This window comes from Chanodichthys erythropterus, chromosome 11 (assembly GCF_024489055.1).
Source record: "Chanodichthys erythropterus isolate Z2021 chromosome 11, ASM2448905v1, whole genome shotgun sequence".
Lineage (NCBI taxonomy): Eukaryota > Metazoa > Chordata > Actinopteri > Cypriniformes > Xenocyprididae > Chanodichthys > Chanodichthys erythropterus.
The window spans coordinates 52587717-52615156 of NC_090231.1; the positions used below are offsets into that span (position 1 = coordinate 52587717).

General features: G+C 35.3%; 2 protein-coding genes across 5 annotated transcripts in view; one reads left to right on the forward strand and one right to left on the reverse strand.

Annotated features, from left to right (window-relative positions):
* Positions 1 to 22307, forward strand: part of tspan5a (tetraspanin 5a) — a 29084-nt gene extending 6777 nt beyond the window's left edge. The window contains exons 2-10 of one of the 2 annotated variants that reach the window (XM_067400018.1): positions 3812 to 3862; positions 4465 to 4611; positions 5610 to 5780; positions 7700 to 7825; positions 11304 to 11351; positions 13419 to 13535; positions 13616 to 13677; positions 19224 to 19264; positions 19798 to 22307. In XM_067400018.1, coding sequence (XP_067256119.1) covers positions 3812 to 3862; positions 4465 to 4611; positions 5610 to 5780; positions 7700 to 7825; positions 11304 to 11351; positions 13419 to 13535; positions 13616 to 13677; positions 19224 to 19236 — 735 coding nt within the window. In that variant the 3' untranslated portion in view covers positions 19237 to 19264; positions 19798 to 22307. Of the gene's footprint in view, positions 1 to 3811; positions 3863 to 4464; positions 4612 to 5609; positions 5781 to 7699; positions 7826 to 11303; positions 11352 to 13418; positions 13536 to 13615; positions 13678 to 15629; positions 15923 to 19223; positions 19265 to 19797 lie in introns of those variants that run through there. The other variant, XM_067400017.1, reaches the window with a different exon arrangement.
* A 1677-nt stretch (positions 22308 to 23984) lies between these two features.
* The window catches only part of rap1gds1 (RAP1, GTP-GDP dissociation stimulator 1), a 67536-nt gene continuing 64080 nt past the window's right edge, over positions 23985 to 27440 (reverse strand). For all 3 annotated transcript variants that reach the window (XM_067400020.1, XM_067400021.1, XM_067400019.1), the window contains one exon: positions 23985 to 26009. In XM_067400020.1, coding sequence (XP_067256121.1) covers positions 25882 to 26009 — 128 coding nt within the window. In that variant the 3' untranslated portion in view covers positions 23985 to 25881. The remainder of the gene's footprint in view (positions 26010 to 27440) is intronic.

A 27440-nucleotide genomic window follows, 5' to 3' on the forward strand; every position in this document is an offset into this window, starting at 1 on the left:
CTGAGTTAGAGTTCATTTTTTAGTAAGAGAACTACAGTACTGTACCCACAATCACTGAACTGTTGTCTTGAGTAATTCATGTACACAAAAACCCTTGTGTGATGCATAGTCCGACACACAGTCGGTGCTCTGTAGATGAAAAATAGAGCGTTATGAGAGACAAACGGCCGTTTAGACTGAAACGACTTGTAGCTGAGAATATTTTTTTTGAATAGTGAATGAAATTCTGGAGGTGTTTCAAGTCTCTGTGGCCTTGAGATATACAGGGTGGTCGAACTAAAGATCCTGACCCCTCTGAAATATTGTGCCCATATTTGAAAGCAGTAATGAATATATGTAGAATTGCTATTGCTCTTTTTCTTAATTTGTCCATTGAAGAATGAATCACTAGGTGAATTTGGGAGTAAATTGTTCCTGTTTCTTACAAATGTACATTACGGAATTTATCAAAACAGAACCTGCCAATAATATGTTTGTGTTTGGAGGAATACATGGCAAATTTGTAACCCCAAAGTAATTTTCTTCTCATGGATTAGATGTATTTGTATTACTGCAAAAGAATTTGTGAGCATTAGAGTAAATTTGAACACAATGCATATGTGTTTAATTAGCAACAAATCATAGTATATGAAGAAATAAGGTAGAAATAAAAGCCATGTTAGGGCTAGCACAATCACAGCCCTATGGACATAATGAGAACATACGTCTCATGGGAAGAACCAAATGTCTGCTCAGATGCCACCATGTAAAAGCAGATTGCAGAAATGTTGTAACATGATAAGCTGTTGAAATTATTAACAAAGAGTGAAATATGGAAGTTGGCACCTTTTACGTTCAATTGTTATGACCTATGCTTGGTCAGGCTGAGGAAATCTGATAAAATGCTTGCTGTCTTTTTATCTCAAATGTTCAGCATTGGCTCACTGGGAAAGAAGTTTTGAAATGGAAACATTACTGTGTACTTTGGAGAAAAGCATTGTGGGTTCATTTGGTAAGAAGCAGATAAGAGTTACATTCCTATTTGCTGACACTCTAAGTTTTGAACTGGTACCAAAGCAAAAAAAAAAAAAAAAAAAATGCTGCTGAAAATTTAAATCAACACCCAAAACAAACAATTTTGTGAATATTAGCTAGATGTCTGTAAGTGTGCTGAAAAAAAAAAGAAAGTGTTTTACATAATCCTGGCTGTGTAATAGGTGCTGGTCATATAATTACAATATCATCAAAAAGTTGATTCCATTCAAAAAGTTAAACTTGTATATTATGTTCATTCATTACACACAGACTGATATATTTCATATGTTTATTTCTTTTAATTTGGATTATTATAACTGACAACTAAGGAAAATCCCAAATTCAGTATCTCAGAAAATTAGAATATTACTTAAGACCAATACAAAGAAAGGATTTTTAGAAATCTTGGCCAACTGAAAAGTATGAATATGAAAAGTATGAGCATGTACAGCACTCAATACTTAGTTGGGGCTCCTTTTGCCTGAATTACTGCAGCAATGCGGCGTGGCATGGAGTCGATCAGTCTGTGGCACTGCTCAGGTGTTATGAGAGCCCAGGTTGCTCTGATAGTGGCCTTCAGCTCTTCTGCATTGTTGGGTCTGCATCATATCGCATGTTCCTCTTCACAATACCCCATAGATTTTCTAAGGTCAGGCGAGTTTGCTGGCCAATTAAGAACAGGGATACCATGGTCCTTAAACCAGGTACTGGTAGCTTTGGCACTGTGTGCAGGTGCCAAGTCCTGTTGGGAAATTAAATCTGCATCTCCATAAAGTTGGTCAGCAGCAAGAAGCATTAAGTGCTCTAAAACTTACTGGTATATGGCTGCGTTGACCTTGGACCTCAGAAAACACAGTGGACTAACACCAGCAGATGACATGGCACCCCAAACCATCAGTGACTGTGGAAACTTTACACTGGACCTCAAGCAACATGGATTGTGTGCCTCTCCTCTTTTCCTCCAAACTCTGGGACCCTGATTTCCAAAGGAAATGAAAAATTTACTTTCATCAGAGAACATAACTTTGGACCACTCAGCAGCAGTCCAGTCCTTTTTGTCTTTAGCCCAGGCAAGACGCGTCCGACGCCTCTGTTGTTCAAGAGTGGCTTGACACAAGGAATGCGACAGCTGAAACCCATGTCTTGCATATGTCTGTGCGTAGTGGTTCTTGAAGCACTGACTCCAGCTGCAGTTCACTCTTTGTGAATCTCCCCCACATTTTTGAATGGGTTTTGTTTGTACACTTTTTTCTACCACATCTTTTCCTTCCCCTTGCCTCTCTATTAATGTGCTTGGACACAGAGCTCTGTGAACAGCCACCCTCTTTTGCAATTACATTTTGTGTCTTGCCCTCTTTGTACAAGGTGTCAGTGGTCGTCTTTTGGACAACTGTCAAGTCAGCAGTCTTCCCCATGATTGTGTAGCCTACAGAACTAGACTGGGAGACCATTTAAAGGCCTTGGCAGGTGTTTTGAGTTAATTAGCTGATTAGAGTGTGGCACCAGGTGTCTTCAATATTGAACCTTTTCACAATATTCTACACAATTTTCCTTAGTTGTCAGTTATAATCATCACAATTAAAAGAAATAAACATTTGAAATATATCAGTCTGTGTTTAATGAATGAATACCTGTATCCACCTGTAGGTGGAAAAAAACCCAAAGTGGACTGGACCGAGCACCACAACACTCTTTAGCCGATCAGTAGTAGTGGGCGTATACATTCATGATGGGGGAGAAGAGAGAGTGAGCAAGAGGGAGATTTGAAGAAAGATTAGAAAAATAAAGATGACTGAGATTTTACCAAAGAGGAAAAGGTCAGAGGAATATAACTGGAAGAAGAAGGGTTATGATCAGACAAGAGCTTTAGGACCCATATGTTAGAACAGTGGTTCTCAACTCCAGTCCTCGGAACCCACTGCTCTGCACATTTTGTATGTGCAGAGCAGTGGGTCCCGAGGACTGGAGTTGAGAAACACTGTGTTAGAAAAGCTTTCCAGTGCTGGATATCTGAAATCAGACGCTTTTTCGAGGTTGCGTTATATATGCTCGATACATGAATAACTGTTTTTTTTTTTCACAGAACCAAAATATGCTGTTGTTGAATCACAGCTGAGCGTAATGAAGGGAGGGGTGTGTTTGTTTGGTTGTCATTTCCTCAGAAAATGTATACTGTACCTTTTAATGCATCTTTTTTTTTTTCAATAATGAGCAATGCATGCATACTGTAAAACCTAAAAAAAATGTAGTAAACATTCTGTCATCATTTACTCACCCTCATGTCATTTCAAACGCATAAGACTTTGGTTAATGTTCAAAGTAGAAATTAAGACATTTTTAATGAAACCTGAGGGATTTCTATCCCTCCATTGAAAGTCCAGGTAACCAAAACTTAGAAGATCCAGAAAGGTCGTAAATGCATCATAAAACAAATCTATATGAACCGAGCAGTTTAATCCGAGACTTGTGAAGATATATGATCACTTTATATGATAAACAGAATTAATTTAGACTTTTATTAAACCATTCAACTCGATTATAGATTCGTTTTACAATGCCTTTACAACCTTTTTGAATCTTATAAGTTTCTAATCCCTGGACCTTCAGTTGAGGGACAATAACATCTCAGGTTTCATTAAAAAATATCCTAATTTGTGTTTTGAAGGTTACCAAAATCTTATGGTTTTGAAACAACATGAGGGTGAGTAAATGACAGAATTTTTTTTTATTTTTGGGTGAAATGTCCCTTTTAATGAATATTTTTTACCAGAGAAATCCCATATTTTTCTTGTTTTAGTTGCTTGGAGTGGCTTTCCTTGGAATTGGACTGTGGGCATGGAGTGAGAAGGTGAGGAAAATACAGTATCTAATGCATAATCCATAAAATTCATCTTTATTTGATAAGCATCTTAATGCACATGTGAAGTTGAGATGTCCCATTTTCTTCACATTAAATACATGAGCTGCAGTGGTGTGTTGGAGACCTACATATGTGTGTGTATATATATATATATATATATATATATATATATATATATATATATATGTCTGTATGTATGTATGTATGTATATATATATATGTGTGTGTGTGTGTGTGTATGTATGTGTGTATGTATGTGTATATCATGTTTATGTCATGTTTATTGCCATTTTCAATATTTTAATACATCAAGTTAAACTAAATGAGAAACGTTATCTTGGCAACTAGCTGAAATATGATTTAAAGTTTTTTATATTTTATTTCATTTAACTTCTATTAATATTTTATTTATAAGGTTGGACCACAAAAATACATTTTTGGACAGTTTAATATAAGAAAATGTTGTTTACATTTTTCACTCAGTGCTCCATCTGATCTTTTACACAAAAATATGTATAAACACTTGGATATTGCTGGGAAGCAATTCAGCTAATTAAATCTCTTTCTCTCTCTCTCTCTCTCTTCCTCAGGGAGTTCTCTCGAATATCTCCTCCATCACAGATCTGGGTGGATTTGACCCGGTGTGGTTGTTTTTGGTGGTGGGAGGGGTGATGTTCATCCTGGGTTTTGCAGGCTGTATCGGGGCCCTGAGGGAAAACACCTTACTGCTAAAATTTGTACGTTTTCCAAGTTTTGATTCTTTTTAGGAGTAGGTGTAGCATCATGCAAAACTGTTTTTAGTGCCTCTTTAACACTTAAATGCATGGGTATTTGGGCAATTGTTATTTCATGCTTTGGGTCATGGGTACATACAAGCATTTTAGGGAATTGGAAAATACTAAAATAGAATATATTTTGATATTTTATTTGTCACTTGTAAATGCAACAAATGTAGAATGGGATTCATTACTTCTGTGCTTACAAATGTTGAAAACTGGATGTCAAACATATATTGAACCATGCATACTGTAGGAGAACAATGTTCATAACAAACAGTACATTGTTCACTTATCTTACACCAATCTTTGTTTTACTTTACATGAACCATACATGTCTACTAACGTGGATCAATAATTGCACTTTATTTATTTATTTGTTGACCCAAATCACAAAAACAAAACTACTGTCAATGCATTTTAGTAACAATAATTAGTTAAAAAAATAAAAATAAATAAATGCATTTACTTAATTTACACTATTATAATTTGAGCTCACTGAGGTCTGGCATTTTTTGTAATAAAGCACCTAGAATTTTTGGTAACCTTATAAAAAGGTCCTATTAGTTGACTTTAATTAATATGTAAAGGAGGCAAGAGCTGTACATGTAAACCTAACTCCCTAACACTAGCAACTGATGCTAGGGGTGACATTCTTTAGTATCCTTGTTAGCATGCCCACCTCCAATGCCAGAAACGTGGTTTGAATCCCATTTGGAGCAGGTCGCATAGAACCAGTTACATTTGGTGCCGTGACCCGGATGGGAGTGAGGTTTAGGGGATGAGTGTAATGGAGGCAAGCTAGTGAGAGCTGTGAGTGTAAACCTCACGACCTTAGCCTGCTCAGGGAGGTGCGAAGTTTACTTTAGTTAATGCATAAACTATAAGCTATACGTTTGTGACAGTATTTATTGGTCTTTGTTAATTTGTAGTGTATTTTTGTCTTTCTCCTCTCCCAGTTTTCTGTGTTTCTGGGAATAATCTTCTTCCTGGAGCTGACTGCCGGTGTCCTGGCCTTTGTCTTCAAAGACTGGATTAAAGATCAGCTCAACTTTTTCATCAACAACAACATACGAGCCTACAGAGATGACATTGATTTGCAGAACCTTATCGACTTCACTCAGGAATATGTAAGACTCAAGCCCAGAGCACAGAGAGTGCAGAAAATACACTAGGAAGTGAAAATGAGGAAAGGCATAAACGAGATGAAAGAGAAATGACAAGTGTGTAGCTGTGTGTTCACAGGAGAAAAAAGAGCAAACTATCAGTTTATCTGTGCCATATCATCACAGAAGTGCACACAAGCAGTTCCCATAGAAACAGCATGACTTGATGATTCCTTATCCACTGTCAGAGCACTCACAGAGATTCCTGTCTGCTCACATTTCTTTGACTTACAATAGCAAGTCATCAGCTCGGATTTTTTTTTTATTTTGAGGTTATTGAAGCTATACATTTTTTTAGAAATTTAGAAGTTTAATGGGTCATTATTATGTGCCATTTGGGCCTGAAAGTGTTTTTTTAAGTATTTCATTTTAGAAGATTACTATTGAACTTTAAGAATTATTTTTAATACATCAGGCATGAAGTAGATTAGTGGTCATTAAATATATCTACAGACGCTATATATAGACATAAGCCGCTTTCGGGGCTGTCGGTTCTAAGAATGATAAGGTAAGGAATGATGGCACGATTGCAGACCATTAGCTAACCTCATTGAACCATGCTGGTAGAATGTGTGTAATGATGTCGCAACTCAGGATTGGTCCTTATCTGTTACCCGGCTTCCAGTTGGAACGGTTAAGCAAAGAGAATGGATTGGCACAATGGTGGAGAAATGGCTGTAGTGTCTTGTTATTCTAATTGAATGTATTTATTACATTTACGTAAGAATTTGAAGTGCTGTAACCAATCAAATGAAATCAATATAAACAAAATCCATCTTTGCATTGCAAAGGCAGCACATAAGCTGCATTTTATGTGGCATGTAGATGATTTATACAGGGCTCATGTGGCTCAGAGGTGCATAAATGCATTTACACAGTTGCATAATGCTATAAGATGTTTTATTAATAATATTTTATATCCACCAGTAGGTGGCGGCAAGTCATCATCTTAATGAGTAAATCATTGAATAATTAACTCAACTGATTTGTTCAAAACGGCTGATTCATTCAATAAGCAAGGGAATGTTTTATGAGTGAGTCACTGAATCTTTCATTAGACCAATTCATTGAAAAAGTATATTACTTCCACATATTACTGTGGAAACATCAGTATTAGCATATAAAGTTGAAAAGTGAAAACACACCATTATTTTAGTCAATATTCTTTGGTTTGTGTCACGTACAATTTTTGTTCAAAAACGATTGTGGTGAAAAAAAAATGTGTGATGTCACTCACACTAGGTAATATTCATCTATGATCTGTATAAAGTATTCAAATATAATGGTGGGCTATGCCAGTTGACTGATATTCTGGTGAAAAATGTGCAGAGATATTGTTTTATGTTAAACATTCTTCTGCATCACTTGGTTAATAGAGTGACATTTTTCATATAATCAACAAGTGACAAATGTGGCAAAGTTCAGTTTCCTGTTAATAATATAAGTAGTAGGTCACACTTGTTTCCTGAGAAAAAACTGCAGCTTATATTTTTTTTTTTTATTCCAGCTTTATGCTCTGCACAGCAGATCTGTTTCCAGCACATGACTTTCCTCAGGACAGATTTAATTAGATATCAGAGTCAGGCAGATGCTGTCATGTTATTTCCTTGTTGACCTTGCATGATAAAGAAGACAGACCCAGCAAAGCACTGCATGTCAACATCAAATACTAGTATAATGGGAGAACATGGGGGGATTGCGGCTTTCTTTCTTTAAAGAGCAGCCGCCTTATTCCACATCTGTGACATTGATGTGTATTAAACAGATACAGTCTAATGCATTGAATGCATTTGTACTTTCAATGTACTTCCTAAAAGAGATGTCTAATATTCCAAATTATTGCAATGTTATCCTAATTTTATAACATATTTTTGTTTCTTTAGTGGGAATGTTGTGGGGCGTTTGGAGCAGATGACTGGAACCTTAACATCTACTTCAATTGCACAGACAGCAACCCCAGCCGAGAAAAATGTGGCGTGCCCTTCTCTTGTTGCACCAAAGACCCAGCGGTAAGAGATTAATTCATATGGAAACTGGAATGTATAGAAACTTTGTGTGATTTGTAACTTAATTTAATTTTTAGATTATGCTATTTTAGAGGTTCTTAATTTTGTTTTGGAGCTCTCCTTCAATAAGTTTACATGCATCCAAGATCAAAAAACACTTACATTTTCTCATAATATACAGTTTGTTTGCAGCATCACCTCTTTTCTCAAAGTGTCTGAAACTGTTTACTTTGGCTACGTTCAGACTGTCAGTCCAGATCCAATTTATCCGATTGAAATCCGAACAGGTTTAGCAAGTGTAAAATGCAAAAAATCACATAAAAATCTTTTACAAATTAGTTTCAAACCGCATTTATATGTGGATTGAAATCCTATTCAAATCGCATTTCTGGAAATCACTTTCAGTCTGACTGCTCTGATCGGATTTCGAGTGGTTTATGTGACACCACGTAAAATATAAACGTCACACTTTTGTTATGTTGTTGGAAACATGCTGAAAGTCGCAAAGTGCCAAACAAGCAGAAAATGTATACCTACCAACAGAATGTCATTGCCATAGAAATCAGTGCAGATATTCCGGTAAACGAAAAAGAGCACCACGAGACACACAAATCGGATCTGAACATTTGCAATACACAATGTGGACAGTCAATAATTTTAGATCATATTCCAATCAGATACACAAATAATCGGATTTGAACTGACAGTGTGAACGTAGCCTAAATGATTTGGTCTCTCTAAACCCCTCCTTTCCTAGAGCCTACTCTGCTCTGATTGGTCAAATGGCCCAGTCTGTTGTGATTGGTCAACTGCTTACAGCGCATGTCGGAAACAAAATGGCCATTACCATATCTGAATTTCAGATCTGGATATTCCTCATCGCTTGATACACAGTGATTCTAACAGTAGAAATAACGTCAGTTTTACCTATCAATTCAAGTGCGAGTCTTCACTCTTTTGAAGTGCATGCAAAGTGGATTTGCTCTCACAGCACAGAAAACAGCGTCTTCTTGACATGTTGACAACACGAAACAAATTTTTCCAGGCCTCAGCTACAACTACAGTTTTTGAGGGCGGGTCAAAGTACAACCTGAATTCCGGAAATTCCGGAACATTTTTTTTTTTTTTAATTTGAAAATAAAAACTAAGAGACTTTCAAATCACACAAGCCAATATAGATACCATAACAAATGTTTAAACAATAAATTTAACACTTTTATCGACTAAATGAGCTAATTTCAAATTTGATGCCTGCTACAGGTCTCAATGTTTGCAAGTTTACAAATGGCAGAAAAAGCAAGAAATTTTGAAAAGATTCAGCTGGGAGAACATCTAGCAACTAATTTAGTTAATTGATATCAGGACTGTAACATGATTAGCTATAAAAGGGATGTCTTAGTGAGGCAGAGTCTCTCAGAAGTAAAGATGGGCAGAGGCTCTCCAATCTGCAAATGAATGCATAAAAAGATTGTGGAATACAATGTTCCTCAACGTCATATTGCAAAGGCTTTGCAAATCTCATCATCTACAGTGCATAACATCATCAAAAGATTCAGAGAAATTGGAGGAATCTCTGTGCATAGGGGACAAGGCCGAAGACCTTTATTGGATGCCCGTGGTCTTCAGGCCCTCAGACAACACTGCATCACTCATCGGCATGATTGTGTCAATGACATTACTAAATGGGCCCAGGAATACTTCCAGAAACCACTGTCTGTAAACAGTCCGCCGTGCCATCTGCAGATGCCAACTAAAGCTCTATCATGCAAAAAGGAAGCCATATGTGAACATGGTGCTGAAGCGCCGTTGTGTCCTGTGGGCCAAGGCTCATTTAAAATGGACTGTTTCAGAGTGGAAAAGTGTTCTATGGTCAGATGAGTCCAAATTTGACATTCTTGTTGGAAATCACAGACGCAGTGTCCTCTGGGCTAAAGGAAGAAGACCTTCCAGCGTGTCATCAGCATTCAGTTCAAAAGCCAGCATCTCTGATGGTATGGGGGTGCATAAGTGCATACGGTATGGGCAGCTTGCATGTTTTGGAAGGCACTATGAATGCTGAAAGGTATATAAAGGTATTATAGCAACATATAGAGCAACATAGGCCTTGTGTATTTCAGCAAAACAATGCAAAACCACATACTGCAGCTATTACAACAGCATGGCTTCATCATAGAAGAGTCCGGGTGCTGAATTGGCCTGCCTGCAGTCCAGGTCTTTCACCTATAGAGAAAAATACATTCAAGACGACCACAAACTCTTCAGTAGCTGCAAACCTACATCAGGCAAGAATGGGACCATATTTCATCACCTAAACTCCAGAAACTCATAACCTTGATGCCCAGATGTCTTCACACTGTTTTAAAAAAAAGAGGAGATGCTACACCATGGTAAACATGCCCCCGACCCAACTATTTTGAGAACTGTCGCAGGCATCAAATTAAAAAAAGAGCTAATTTTGTGCATAAAATTGTAAAATTTCTCAGTTCAAACATTTGTTATGTTATCTATGTTCTATTGTGAATAAAATATTGGCTCATGTGATTTGAAAGTCTTTTAGTTTTCATTTTATTCAAATTTAAAAAAAAACGTCTCAACATTTCCGGAATTGTAGACGTTGTTTGCGGGCAGCCAACGATAACCATAGGCTGGTATTATGCAAATTTGTTACATTCACAAACAGCTACATAACAGTAGATGAAAGGTAATGTCTAACAAAGCATAAAAGGGCACTTTAAATATGATGCAACTGAGAAACTTTTGCCACTGAGATACAAAGGATGCAGTTCTTTTCCAAGCACAATTTGCATGCCACTATTTTCCTGATTTAAGAGAGAATAAAAGCTTGAGGGGAAAGGGCAAACAATACATGACAGAACAAAACAAATGGAGAGTATAAAACAGGATTTGGTCTACGTGAACAGAGTAAAAATAACATTTCACAGACAATAAACATGCACCGGGAGCACAACATCTATGGCAAAGAGGATGGAATTATGGCCTGTTATGAGCTATTAACTCATAACAAATAATCATTGTTGACATTAAATGATTCATTTATGAGCCCTTCTATGAAAGCAGCGATTCATTACTTCAGCATGAAGGAAAACTCCAGGCGGTAATGTGGTTCATTGACATTAAGTTATAATAAGAAAAGCAAATAGTGAGTAATATAACTACTATAACTTTACTAAAATAAAGAGTTTGTTCATTTCAAGAATGTCTGGACAAATGAAAAAAGCAGAACTGATTTCAAACAGGAACAACTATTTAAGGTGAAACGAGTCATGAAGATTTGGAGGGTTCACATCCTATGCTAGTTTGTTTGGAGGAAGTTTTATTTAAAAAAAAATGATGAACTAACTCAAAATTAGCTATTTCCAGTCTTATCTCTTCACTCCACCCACACTGGAATTCTTCTGACTGTCAACATACTTGTTTCAGCTGTCCTCCATTAATTCCACATGAATTACTTGTTTTGCAGGAGGATGTTATCAACACACAGTGTGGGTATGATGTTCGGGCAAAATCGGTGAGTATTAGTCTCAGTTTTATTTTTCATACACTGCATCAGTTTGACGCCAAATGAAGGTGTCAGACTCTGGCACTGTTTCCCCTGCCTTCTGCTCTTCACTTCAGTCAATGAGTCGAACGGCATGACTCTAAAAATGAAGGCTGGTTTGGCTGACCTATACTGTATGTATGAATACAAAAGAATGAAGCTGTTATTAATTTCATACACAATAGCAAAATACCGTACACAAGCATAGTAAAACAAAACAGAAATAAAGTTATTTGCATAGTTTTTTTTTTTAAGTTAACCCTCTATCGCATGGTGTTGCCATATGGCAACATATTCTTTGTTTTAATTTCCTTGCCACTGTCTCTGGAACTACTTGAGGGGGAGTAAATGATGATTTTTGGGTGAACTGATATCATACATGATATCAGTTCACATATCTGCATCATGATATCACACATATCTGCATTTATTTGCAAATTGTTAAAGGAACACTCCACTTTTATTGAAAATAGGCTCATTTTCCAACTCCCCTAGAGTTAAACAGTTGAGTTTTACCGTTTTCGAATCCATTCAGCCGATCTCCGGTTCTGGCGATACCACTTTTAGCATAGCTTAGCATAGTTCATTGAATCTGATTAGACCGTTAGCATCGCGCGGTAAAACTCAACTGTTTATCTCTAGGGGAGTTGGAAAATGAGCCTATTTTCAAAAAAAGTGGAGTGTTCCTTTAAAGGCACAATATGTACGATTTTTAGATTAAAATATCCAAAAACCACTAGAACAATGTTATATATTTTGTTGACTTGTGTACTTACATTATCCCAAATGTTTCCAAGAATGTTTAAATCCAGAGAAATCAGCAATTTTAACCAGGACACGGACCGTGTCATTAGTCACTATTCCCGTCGGATTGCTTTCCTTCAGCTGTGAAGATGCAACTCCCATTCCACGCTCATTCACAGTGTCATCAAGCTATGCCTTTGTTTTAAATAAGCGACCTCTAGCAGCGACACTTACTGTGCCTTTAATAATATAATTGATTAACTCTACCCCCCCACCCCCCACCCTTTGAGCATAGATGTGAAAATGCACTATCCAAACTTAAATCGTTGTAATTCAAGAATGCTTTGGAATATAAACCTAAGTTTGGTCTTGTTTTAAAGAAGACACTCAGCAGATTGTTGCTGAAGTGAAAAATAAAAGTATGCAAAAGTTATGGAAGTTTAAATTTACTGTAAATCAAATGTACTGTACTAAAATTTTTATTTTATATATACTTTACAAATACATTTTAACTCTAAAATTGATATCAAATCAAAGCCATATGTCTAACCAAGTTGTGTTCCAAATTTGAAGTTGATATCACAAAAATTAAAGTTCCCATGAGATTTTGTTTAGGTGTTGTTTCAAAAAAAGCCACCAGGTGTCATCCACATTCCATTGAAATTTTTTTGATGCATTTTCCTGTAACAAATGAATACATTTCTGTCCAAATATCACTTCTATCACAAATCAACTTGAGATTCAGACCTTTCCGATGATATGTTGACAATGAAACATGACAATGCCCACTAGCAGGAGGAGCCCCGTAAAATGATTTCAAATACCGTTTATGTGTATCGATGTCCACAACTATTTTCAAAGGATAAATGCTGCGTTTTTAAGCTTTCGAATGATACCTAATTTTTGATGATTACTAAAATATGTGGTGCAAAAAAAAGGACAAGCGTCGGTGGCAAGTGGTATGGTGACAGTTAAGGGGTTAATATTTTAATTAATACGTTATAATTTAAAAAGGAGAAGAAAAATACATGTGTGTGTATATATATATATATATATATATATATATATATATATATATATATATATATATATATATATATCTTAAATATACTGAAAAAAAAATAAAATACAGTGAAAAATAACCACAACATAAGATTAAGCCTTTATGAAGGGTCTGTAAGATGACATGAGAAACATAAATTCAAGTGTGTCCAAACTTTAGTCTGTTCCTGTGCATAGAAAGAAAGAGGAATGTTTTGAACCTGATTTCATGTGTTCCTCATTACTCATTAGGATGCAGAACAGAAGACATACATTCATGTCAAAGGCTGTGTGCCGCAGTTTGAGAAATGGCTACAGGACAACCTGACAATAGTGGCTGGGATCTTCATAGGAGTCGCTCTGCTGCAGGTGAGAACGACTTCATCTGCAATTACTGACTGCATCTGCCTTTTGTTACTTCATTCCGTTTCTCTCTCTGTTTTCCGCAGATATTTGGAATATGCCTTGCGCAGAATTTAGTCAGCGATATTGAAGCTGTGAGAGCCAGCTGGTAAGAACACACAGATGCAAACTCATGACATGTTGTCTCTTCATGCTCTAGTTTTGCACATTGCAGCAGCAGCTTTTATCTTTCACCCCAGTGCTTTGATGTCTGGATTCATAATGCGCATGAATGACTTCCTGCTTTAATACAGTTAATGGCTCACCGTGTTTCTGGAGTCTCATCAAAACCTCAGAACAACTTTCTTAGTTCACAGTTTTTGCTTTGAGAACTGCCACCATGTGGACAAAACAGGAATAAAAAAAAAAGATGCTCAACTTTCTTGACAGATCACTTGATTGGAAAAATACAGCTTTAATACCTAATATTAAGATTAATTATAATCATTTACAGTATTGATTATAAGTTTGGAGTCATTACTATTTTTTTTTTTTTTTGAAAGAAGTCTCTTTTGCTCGACAGGGCTGCATTTATTTCATTAAAAATACAGTAAAAACAGTAATATTATGAAACATTATTACAATTTTAAAGAACTGTTTTCTATTTGAATATATTTTAAAATGTATTTTATTCCTGAATTTTCAGCATCATTACTCCAGTCTTCAGTGTCACATGATCCTTCAGAAATCATTCTAATATACAGATTTGCTCAAGTAACATTTCTTAATATTATTATCAATGTTGAAACATTGAATTTCTGATACATTTTTTCTTTGATTACATTCTAAAAAAAAATGCTGGGTTAAAAACAACCCAAGTTGGGTTAAATATGGACAAACCCAGTGGTTGGGTTAAATGTTTGACCCAACCTGCTGGGTAGTTTTATTTAACTCAACTATTGTTAAAAAATGACTATATGGCTGGCCTAAAATGAGCCCAAAATATGTTGGTAATTAAAAATCAGACACATAATTACTAGAGGCAACAATAATATCAAAAGGTGAACATTCATTAAAAAGCAATTTAATACATGTTTATTATTTAATTATTATTAATTAAACATTAATAAATGTTAATTTCCAACCAATTTTGGGTTCATTTTAAGTGATCAATAAAGTAATTTTTAAACATTAGTTGAGTTAAATAAATCTACCCAGCAGGTTGGGTTTAAGATTCAACCCAACAGCTGGGTCAAAACAACCCAATCGCTGGGTTTGTCCATTTTTAACCCAACTTGGGTTGTTTTTAACCCAGCATTTTTTGTGTAATAGAATATTCAAAAGAACCGCATTTATTTGAAATAAAAATCTTTTGTAACATTATAAATGTTTGATCAATTTAATGTGCCCTTCTGAATAAAAGTATTAATTTCTTTTTTTTTTAATCTTGCCCCAACTATTTTCAATAATAAGAAACGTTTCCTGAGCAAATCTGCATATTAGAATGATTTCTGAAGGATCATGTGACACTGAAGACTGCGGTAATGATGCTGAAAATTCAGCTCTGATTACAGGAATAAATTACAAACATATTTTACAAATATAAATTACAGGAATAAGTTTTACAATAGAAAACTGTTCTTTTAAAATTGTAATAATATATCACAATATTACTGTATTTTTAATCAAATAAATACAGTCTTGGTGAGCATAAGAGTCTTCTTTCAGAAACATAAAAAAAACCTTAATTATTCTTCCAGACCTTTCACCTGTAGTGTACCATTGGCTTTTAAGGTCTACGGAGCCCCTAAAGGGACATGGTGAAGGAAAAAAAATTTTTTTGAGGGAACGCAAAGTTCGCAAAACATTTGCGAGAGAACGCAAAATCATATTTTTTTTCTCTCTCTCATATTTTTTTCTTCACCATGTCCCTTTAGGGGCTCCGTAGAGGCCAGAGTTATTCTCGCTTAAGGTGATGGAAATGTGATTTTACTCTTATTTGAACTCACGACACACACAGCACCCCTCCACTCACTGTCCTCCGTCCTCTATCTCCCACACTGTCATAATCACGCCAACTCACCTCACAACTTCACTTCTCCTCCCCCATGCCTTCATCAGGGTGCCGCCCCCCTCTTACGTCGTCCGCCGCCCCCCGTCCCACTCCAGCAAGAAAGCCTCGGCGTACTCCTGAGGGAGGCGCACATGTGCGCGTTCGTCTGGTGGGTGTGAATCATGCCTGCTTGTGTTGTCTCTGTGTTCTCCTAGATTATCACCTCTCTGTTTTTCCTCCTTTGGGGGCTTTGTGAATGTTCTTACTCCCACGACAGTCATCATTCATCAAAGGTTCAGGCATTCACTAACATCATACAAGTTACACTTTCACATGCTTAAAGGCCCCCATATACTCACGGCAAAGTAGGGCTGCAACGATTAATCGCGATTAATCGTTTGCAAAATAAAAGTCTGTGTTTACGTAATATATATGTGTGTGTTCTGTGTATAATAATTATTTATATATAAATACACACACATTCATGTATATATTTAAGAAAAATGTTATATTTATATATAAAATATGTATGTTTATATGTAATATAAAATATATATAAATATATATATTTATAATACATGCATATATTTCTAAACTTTATACCTGTATGTGTGTGTATTTATATATACATAATTATTATACACAGAACACATACATATATATTACGTAAACACAGACTTTTATTTTGCAAACGATTAATCGCGATTAATCGTTGCAGCCCTATGGCAAAGTTCTTTTTTTTTCTTCACTTTTGAGCAGCTGTATACTGTAAGCGAACATGCAGACGCCGTCCACTCTGCTGAGAACGCCGTTTAGATGAATATGTTACGTGCTGTGCGCTTTCCTTTCAATAACAAATAACAAAATAATGACCGCGGTGAGAAAACAGCAGTTAAGAAAGCATCTGATCATAGCGATGTGGATATGTTTGAACCAGCTCTGCAATTTGGCACTCCATTAAAGTCACGTCACGTTTATTTATATAGCACTTTATACAATGGATTTTTTTAAAAGTTAGCAGCAGCTTTACAGTATTAAACATGAAAAACAATGTCAGTATCTCTTTAAAGGTGCCGAAGAACATGTTTTTAAAAGATGTAATAAAAGTCTAAGGTGTCCCCTGAATGTGTCTGAAGTTTCAGCTCAAAATACCCCATAGTTTTTTTTTTTTTATTAATTTTTTTATGCCTATTTTGGGGCATCATTATAAATGTGCCGATTCAGGGTGTGTGGCCCCTTTAAATCTGGTGCTCCACGCCCCAAGAGCTCGCGCTTGCCTTAAACAACATAATAAAAGTTTACACAGCTAATATAACCCTCAAAATGGATCTTTACAAAGTGTTCATCATGCAGCATGTCTACTCGCATAAGTACAGTGTTTATTTTGATGTTTACATTTGATTCTGAATGAGTTTGAGGCTGTGATCCGTGGCTAACGGCTAATGCTACACTGTTGGAGAGATTTATAAAGAATGAAATTGTGTTTATGCATTATACAGACTTCAAGTGTTTAATAATGAAAATAGCGACGGCTCTTGTCTCTGTGAATACAGTAAGAAACGATGGTAACTTTAACCGTTTAACAGTACATTAGCAACATGATAACGGAACATTTAGAAAGACAATTTACAAATATCACTAAAAATATCATGTTATCATGAATCATGTCAATTATTATTGCTCCATCTGCCATTTTTTGCTATTGTTCTTGCTTGCTTACCTAGTCTGATGATTCAGCTGTGCACAGATCCAGACGTTAATACTGGCTGCCCTTGTGTAATGCATTGAACATGAGCTGGCATATGCAAATATTGGGGGCGTACATATTAATGATCCCGACTGTTACGTAACAGTCGTTGTTATGTTGAGATTCACCTGTTCTTCGGAGGTCTTTTAAACAAATGAGATTTATATAAGGAGGAGGAAACAATGGAGTTTGAGACTCACTGTATGTCATTTCCATGTACTGAACACTTGTTATTCAACTATGCCGAGGAAAATTAAAGTTTTGAATCTAGGGCACCTTTAAATTAGAATGACCTCATTTTCTACTATAAAAACGACTCTCCAGTCTGTTCATGTTTTTACTCACGGATGTCTGACTGAACATAAGAAATTAACAGGAGACAATTTCCAGCCAAAGCAAACTTTTCCAGAAAGTTCACTTTGGCAAGCTGTTTCTAACTCCCGAAACGAACACAAAATGAACTTCGTTTTGGCCTGATTTTGTTGAAATGACGTCACACCAGTTCATTCTTAGATTTCGCTTGAAGTATATCGGGGCCTTAACCATCTTAACATCACACCTGGGTGAGATCCTCAGATTTTATTTTCTGTTTGAGGGATTGGGTGTAAGTCTGCTTAAGAAGGGAGTTAGTGTACTTATGGAAAAATATACTTTAAAGGAGTATACTTAAGTCTAGTGTTTTCGGACACTTAATTGCATGTTAATTGGATTTATATGAATTGTATTATAGTTTAAATATATATTAAATGCAATTAGTTTTTGACCCACTTAAAAATACATTAATTTTAAATATTTAATTTTACATGTAACATCGAATAGCACAATACAGTTAATAATATCAAGTACTTTACATGAGCTTTAGTATGTTAGTCAGTGCATCAAAATTGTACTTCTTTAAAGCTCTACAAAGGATTATTGAAATAAGTGATTTAAAATGTACTTTGAAGTAAAACTTTTAATTTGACATTATTACAAAGTGCACTTTTTAAAAGTGTACTTAAGTATGTTAAGAAACAGCCACTCTCTAAGTACACTTAAGTGGCCTTTTATTTCATTAATATCATATGATCTGCAAGTACAGTTTTTAAATACAGTTTAAACAAATTTAAAGTTTTAGGATTTTGAAAAGTAAATAAGAAACAATGAAACAATATTTTTCTTATGTTTTAAATTCAGCTTTTCATTCTAATTGTAATACCAATAATATATTTATAATTAAATATTTTGTATTAAATGTGCAAAATTCACTTTTGGAGCCCACTGTATATTACAAAACAAATAATTCATAAAGATTATCTTTCCTCAGCAATGTACTGCAAGAAATATGTTCTGTAAAATCAATTCTAAAAACAAACAAATAATTTAATAAGTAAAGTATTGTATAGCCTTATTGGAAAACCCTTCATACAGTTGCATTGTAACCCATTATCCTCACAATTCCAGTCCCACAGAGATCTCCTCCTGCAGGACAAGTGCAATAAACGCATAAACGTGTCCCATTCCACGATCATTGGCATCTTAACCCCAGCCCTTTTTGCTCCCTCAGATTCTCTCTCCCTCTTCTAGTCCTGTTTAGCTCCTCGGACTGTGCGGTGTCAAGCCTCATTCCTCATTATAACCTTGATATGCCAGCTGGCATTGCTGCAATCCTTCCATTCATCCCACATCAGTCATGTTCTCTCTAGCTGAAAATCATCCTGTCACACTATAGATTCTCTAATGCAAGGCCCCATTTGTCAAGTTGGCAAAAAAAAAAAAAAAAAAAAACTAAATAAATAAATATAAGAGCCCTACTTTGGATTTATTGAAAAGTAACTGGAGTAATGCCAACTTCTAATGACGCCTTACACAATTGGCTTTAGACTTCTGTTTATGATCCATGTCGTTTATCTTTTTATGCCTTTCTCTTATGCAGTTTGTTCACATGAAGTGGCAGCTAGTCGTTCAGACACTCAGGTATTTAATGCATTCATACACTTCCATAAATCCTTAAAGTCAGCATGAAACCAAGGTGAATATTATGAAAGTAAATATTTTAATATAATATCCATACTCTTAAAGTCACCATGAAACAAAACTGACAATCATATTTTATTGGAATATTGCAGTATTTATTTCAAATGATATATCCATGCACATCTCTTTTTTTTTAATTCATATGCCCTCAATAGTCAAAATAATTTCCCCTCCCTCTTGCAGCAACATCTCTTTTCTGATGATGTGTTTACTGGCGTGAGGGCGGGGCAATCTGTCACTCACATGAGATCCACCAATAGCAAACCACAACCATCCAATCAAGTCCCGCCCTACTTTTTTTTTTTCCTGTTCCAAAAGCCGTTTCACAATAAGGAAGAAAAGACTACTGCGTTCTCCGTTTCATGCTGACTTTAATACCAACCTAACTAGAAAGATTTGATTTGATAGAAAAAATAATTTTCCGACATTGTCCGAACTGTCTTACATGTACATTACTTTTTCTTTGTAAACAGGCCTACGCCAGCTTGATGAAGGTAGCGGATGAACACAAGATGCCAAGTGCACTGGGTCGCGTATGTGTTTGTGTGCACCATAACCTTTTACCATCTCTAAATAGTGCTGTTTTTTCTAGAGTTTTGTGTGTAAAACATGTGTAATACATGTGAGGTTGCGTTAACAGACAATTTTCCATCATTTGCTGAATTTTAAAATCGTTACAAAAAGCATAATTCAAAAGATAACAGTGGCCAGGGAGTCACCAATGTCCAGTACGCTCCCTAAAAATTCCCACAATGCACCGTAAAACTGGTGAGCACATGTTCCCTTTATGTCACATAAACAAATTAGTTTATCGATTTTATCAGTGACTGAGTTCTGGACTCATGCCAAAACTGATGTTTTATTCAACAAATCTCTTAGTTACATCATGTTTGCACTGTTAGTGATGATGAAAGCATTCGTTAATGTGCAGAAATTGAGATCACTGCATTCATGCGCTCAACGACACGTCTGTGATCGGCTACAATGTTCATCACTGCAACCTTTCATGCCACGATCTAAATGTAATGCTATAATCAACACTTTTTACGATTAGTTAACCTTGAGAGCTGTAATAGTAAAATGTGCTAAAAGTTTTCAAGAGAGTAAAACTTGGATATTTAATTGGCGAAGATGTTAGCCAATCACAGCAGTGGGCGTTTACACCGAAGTCTCACAGCAGACACGCCCCTTAAAACAGAGCATTCAAATAAGGGAAGGAAAAATGCCTTTTATTTCTAAATTATGACCATTTTTGATGTAAAAATCATACTAACATTATAAGTGCACCCCAGAAAACATTATAAAACAAAATAACGCAGTTCATGACTCCTTTAAATATTATCTTACTCATACATATTATTGGCAGATTTAGAGTGACAACTGATATATGCATTTTATGCAAGCAGCCTTTCATACTGTTAGAAAGATCTCATTGACTTACATTACAAGCTATCAGCATTTTCATCTTTTTGTCCATATAAATGCACCAAACTGCATATTTTTGCTCAGTTTGGGCTCTGGATGTCATTGAGATGTTTTTTCTCCTTTAATATGAGCTCCATATTCTCACTATGTCATACTATATGAGCCATAAAAGCCTGATGTATCAAATATTATACTTAACAAAAAACACATGCAAAAGGTTAATCATTGAAAATATACCAATGACGGAAACTTTAAAACTCGGTCTGTGATGGGAAATTGTTTGCAGTGTGCCCTGCACTCAATCATCTCTGTGGGACAATGTGAAGCTCTGCGTGTGTCTGAAGGTCAGTGAGGGAGTTTCTCTCTCATTGCCAACATGATTTTTGTTGTTGTTGTTGTTCAAGTTTATCCTCTTAACACTGGTTCATTTATGCACTTAAGTTGCACATTACATTTCACACTTCAGAATATTTGAAGCAAGCATATTCTTGCAGCTTAAGTCAGGAAATCATTAACATTTCTTTTTGTTTTTGTAAAATGGTGTCCTTGCACTAACAAATTAGAGAGCATTTCTTATTCAGATGTTTATCTTTCACAAACAATTTCTGATTAAAGAGAAAAACGTACCGTGACAGTATTTTTCTGTAATGTATGGATTAATCAGAAGCTTGTTTGTTGCAGGTTGTTGTAAATATCGGAGTGATATTTTAGCACTTTTACAATGCCAACACAGCTGGATGGTGTAACACTCTGTAACACACTATGTAGCACTCGTATGTAATTGTACTTCACTAAAAGTGATTTTAACATTGTTATGTCTCCATTTTCTTTTAAGGTCAGCCTGATGTAGTTCTTACAATTACAAAGCATTTCAAATGTTTTCATGCTTTCAAAAAGAAGGGAGAGCGTTTACTGGAGGTGTGATGATATTAATAATGACAGTCTTTTAGGCTCTGTGTCATATTTACTTGATGCTCCAGCAATAAGATCAAACATTTTCAATAAATTATTTCTCAACATTGTAGTGGGTACGTTTTTTGTCGTACGTTACCATTTAACCTTAAAAATCTTTAAAAAATAGTGAATATTAATTCAGAATCCCTTCAGCAACAAATAGTGTAACAGTAAAGACTGCTGTTAATTTACAGTCACACTGGTACTCATATTGAAACGACAGTTTAATCTACTCTATAGCCTGTATACACACAGATAAGGTATACTTATGCATGCCCATCTCAGCCACATTAGAAAATAATATACAGTTTGACATATGACATAAGTCACAATCATGAGATAAAAAGCAAAATGGAGTCATTTTTAAATAATTTGACAATTTTTACTTCTAATGTTGACTGTCATAATTACGACTTATGATATATTTTTACTTTTTATGTAATAATTTCCAGTTTTTATCTCATAGCTATGACTTTTTCTCATAATTGACATCATAATTTCGACTTATGTCATAGCTGTCACATAAAATTTTGTCATAATTTCAAGTTATCTTAATGGGCACACCATTTAGACTTTTTATCTCATAATTGGCAGCATAATTTCAACTTTTTATGTCACACGACTCATATTTTTGTGTTAATTTTGAGTTTTTATCTCAAAGCTATGGCTTTTTTTTTTCGACTTTTTTTCAAATGACTCTAAACTTTTTATCCTAATTATGACAGTATCATTTTGAGTTATGACATAATTATGACTTTTTCTTATATATATATATATATATATATATATATATATATATATATATATATATATATATATAATGTTGACTTTTTGCTATGAATTATCTAATAATTTTTACTTTTTATATCAATTTCAAGTTATTATATAGCTTTGACTTGAGTGTCAGTTTCAACTTTTTATCTCATTTATGACTTGTCAATTTCGACTCTCATTTTTACTTTTTGTCAAATGACTCAATTTTTCTTTTTATATAATTCAAACTTTTTATCATAATTATGACAGTATCATTTTGAGTTATGACATAATTATGACTTTTTCTTATATATATTATATATATAATGTTGACTTTTTGTTATGAATTATCTAATAATTTTTACTTTTTATATCAATTTCAAGTTATTATATAGCTTTGACTTGAATCAGTTTCAACGTTTTATCTCATTTATGACTTGTCATAATTTCGACTCTCATAATTTTTACTTTTTGTCATAATTTCAAGTTTATATATTTGACAAGTCAAATGACCATCTCAAAATTTTGTACTTTTTATGTCATAATTTTAAGTTATTATATAGCTTTGACTTAAGTGTCAATTTCAACTTTTTTATCTCATATTTGACAAGTTATAATTTCGACTTTTTATGTCATGACTATCATAATTTTTACTTTTTGTATAATTTCAAGTTTTTATTATATAGCTTTGACTATCAATTTCAACTTGTCATGACTCATAATTTTTACTTTTTATGTTGTAATTGAGTTTTTATTATATAGCTTTGACTTAAGCGTGTCAATTTCAACTTTATCTCATATTTGACTTGTCATAATTTCGACATGTCAAAAGACTATCAATTTTTACTTTTTGTGTGATAATTTCAAGTTTTTATTATATAGCTTTGACTATCAATTTCAACTTTTTATCATATTTGACAAGTCATAATTTTTACTTTTTATTTCATAATTTCAATGTTTTATTATATAGCTTTGACAGTGTGTCAATTTCAACTTGATCTCATTTCGAGTTTTGTCATAATCATGACTTGTCTTATGACTTGTCAAAGCATGATTTATTCCTTATGTGGTAGAATGGGCTTCCATATTTTACTGTATATAAAAAATATATACCTTGCATGTGTTCATCTATGTATTTTTGTTTATTTAAATATACAAACAACAAAAAGTACCTGCTGTTTTATTAAAGCCTGTTTAGACCATTTCATCATCCTTTTTGACACTGATAGATTTTGTCTTAAACCACAATGCATCACTAGTGCTTCTGCGGATTCAATCCACTCTCTCAAATCGCATTATTCACCTCTTGACATCGAAATGAAAAAGAGCGAGGGAGTTTTTATTCAACCTAAAGATTTATACAATTGAATAAAAGTCCACTGCAGTGTATGATTAATCTGCTCAGTGAGCAGCTCACTCAACTCTTTCATTTCAACATTTGATAAACTATTTCCACCCTAATATGAACATTATTGATAGAATGTAACTTTGACAAGAAGGAAAGTCAGAACCAGAGCATAAATTTGTCACCAGCAATTGTTTTAATAAGTTTAAATCTTTGAAATGTACAGTTCAATGACATTTACAACAATTATTTCCATTTATATTTGTACGGTTCCTACTGTAGATATATTGGATTGCCATGTGGTACAAATATGATAAATAAGAACTTATTTACCTGCCATAAAATGGCCACATAACAGTGATTTTAACAGTATCGAACATGCGAGGAGGTGCATGTTCGGAGGGTACTGGAGAGGATGGAAAGGAGGACAGGCAGCTCCACATGCAAAAAAAAAAAGACACTTTCTCAAAAGAAACATTCACAAAGAGTGTGTCGTCTGAGACATTATTACTCAGCGTAACTGTGGTGGTATCAGCTACACACATAACCCGTCCCAGCCCTTACATGTCTCAGTTATCTGCCATGAAGTCTAGTATGTGTGTGCTAATGGCGTACTGGCAGTCATGCTAGTCATTTCCTGTTTAGGAATGTGTTATTGATACTATGTTATAAAGACGTCGCTTTCTTGGATGAGGTGTACACCGGCCTGAAATAATCAAAATCATTGAACGCTTCAACTTTAGTCCTTGGTACCAAGATGTATCACTTCTTCATACATCCATATGACAATAACCAACGATTTTTCGACTAATGATATGGAATTAGCTCTTTCCAGTAAAGATATGGATCGTGGATGGCACAAGGACCAGGAGGCAAAATATGAAAAGGTCCATGCTGGTCCAGACGTGCCCTATACAGTACAAACACATTTGATCTCTACTCTTCTATGTAAATTAGTAAGCAGGAGGAGGCGGGGCATATCATATGGGCGTGGCTTGAATAGCTGAACACAGATACATCAACAAACCAGACGATTAAAAAAAAAACAAAAAAACATGCACAATTCGGTTGGTATGTGTGATTTTACATGTCATGAAAGCACAACTGCTCTATTTCCACGGCCAACATACATGTTGTTCTATTCTTATTTCCACTTAAAGGGATAGCTCACCCAAAAATGAAAATTCAGTCATCATTTACTCACCCTCATGTCCCTCCAAACCCGTATGACTTATTTTCTTATATTTTTAAATGAAATGTGAGAGATTTCTGTTCCTCCATTGAAAGCATATTCACCCAAAGACGCTTCAAAATGTTCATAAAGAGATAATCCATGATAAAATAGATTTAATTTAAGCTTTTATTCACATATAAACACTAATCATTGAGCTTATCAAATATGGTAAACAGAAGCTCAAGAATTCTTGCTTGATGTGTGAGAACCAATGAGGTTCATTCTCATGTGTTACGCAGATGTTTGAGAACCAATGAGGTTTGTTCTTGTGCATCAAGCAGGTTCGGTTGAGCTTCTGTTTACCATATTTGAGTGCTCTATGAATGTTTTCTGATTTATATGTGGGAAAAAAAACCTAAAATAAATCTGTTATTCACATGAAGCGATCATATCTCTTCAGAAGAATTGGATTAAATTTTGAAGTATCAGAATTTTAGTTGAATATACTTTCAGTGGAGAAATCTCTCAGACTTATCTCTTAATGTGTGTGAAGATGAGCGAAAGTCTTACGGGTCTGAAACGACATGTGGGTGAGTAAATGATGACAATTTTCATTTTTGGGTGAACGAACCCTTTAATGGTTTTACAGGTGAATTTCATGTTTTTTTTGTAATCACAGCTATGGTCTTTTAAAAATATTTTGCAGTTCGGGTATGAATCTATTGCAGAAGGCTGTCTATAAAGTATGGCCGCCTTTGGGTAATGCGTCTCTGCATGCTTGAAGCAAACAGAGGGCTTTCAGAGTCTGTAGCAGGGAATGCAGAGGGACAACAGCTTGGCACATGACAACGAGAGATATGTGTGTGAGGGGAAGCAGGCAAGGAGGAGATGGTGTGAAAGAGTCTTTTAGCTCTGTGCTGTTAACCTTTGCTCTGTGAGAGAGGCCTGGTGGGCCACCGTCTTGTTCTCATGTGAGCGGAGACCGGAGACCACGTCGATGAAGGCCAAGCTCTGCACTTCTTTGTGAAGCGGCTCTAAGGCAAGAGAAGAAAACAAGCAAATCAACCATTCAAATGGAATAAATTGATTCATGAGAGCCAAGTTTGGCACATGAAACAATATTTGCAACACATATTTACTTTTATACCTTAAGTGCAGCAGAATTTTTTTTGTAACCTTGGCCAGATCTGTGCCTTGCCACAATTCTGTCTCTGAGCTCTTCAGGCAGTTCCTTTGACCTCATGATTCTCATTTGCTCTGACATGCACTGTGAGCTGTAAGGTCTTATATAGACAGGTGTGTGGTTTTCCTAATCAAGTCCAGTCAGTATAATCAAACACAGCTGGACTCAAATGAAGGTGTAGAACCATCTCAAGGATGATCAGAAGAAATGGACAGCACCTGAATTAAATATATGAGTGTCACAGCAAAGGGTCTGAATACTTAGGACCATGTGATATTTCAGTTTTTCTTTTTTAATAAATCTGCAAAAATGTCAACAATTCTTTGTTTTTCTGTCAATATGGGGTGCTGTATGTACATTAATGAGGAAAAAAATGAACTTCAATGATTTTAGCAAATGGCTGCAATATAACAAAGAGTGGAACATTTAAGGGGGTCTGAAAGCTTTCCGTACCCATTGTAGAGACCAAATTTTTCTTCAAGCATGATACAGAGCTAAGAGATGGTTACAAATACACAGCCCAGCCTAAAGGCCCGTACACACCGGGGCGAATATTATCGCCGACGTTTAACACCTTGTGACTAAACAAAGGGCGCCAATGTGAGTGTGCACACCGACGTGAAAAACGGCAGACGTAAAAGCATAATTTTTTAAAAAACGCCTCGAGTTAGTTTTTTTTTTTTTGGTTTGACGTGTCGCGTTAAAAACTGGCAGACCAATGAGATTGGCACTTTTGTTCACATGCCTGGAGCTGCTGAAGTTACAGTAAAACACGACTTGGTGGCGCTCAAGCACAAAACGGTCTTGCCGAGCACACATTGATACCAAGACGACGAAGAGGAAGTAAGTAGACGAGGAAGACCCCTACAAACTTTGGGTGCTCTGCCAGTTCTTGGCCACACCAATAGATGTGTATTATTTCTGTATTTTTACTGTTTTTTTCTTTCTTTTACATTCAGGAAATGTAGTTAAGAATGTCTATTTCATAAATGTTTATTTGCACTACCGTTCACTTGCACTACTGTCATTGTGACTTATTTGCACTACCGTTTCTGACTACCATCTCTCATATGTCATATATATATATATGCCATTTTATATCTGCATTTTTATTTTCTTTACCTTAATTAATATTGTAAATATGTTTATTTGCACTACCGTTAAGCACAAGCGCCATATACTGTGAGGGAGTGAATTTGCACGTTCACTCTGCGAAAATCGCTTGGGTGTGAACATGAAAAACGCTGGCGATTAGTGCATGTGATATTCATCCCGGTGTGTA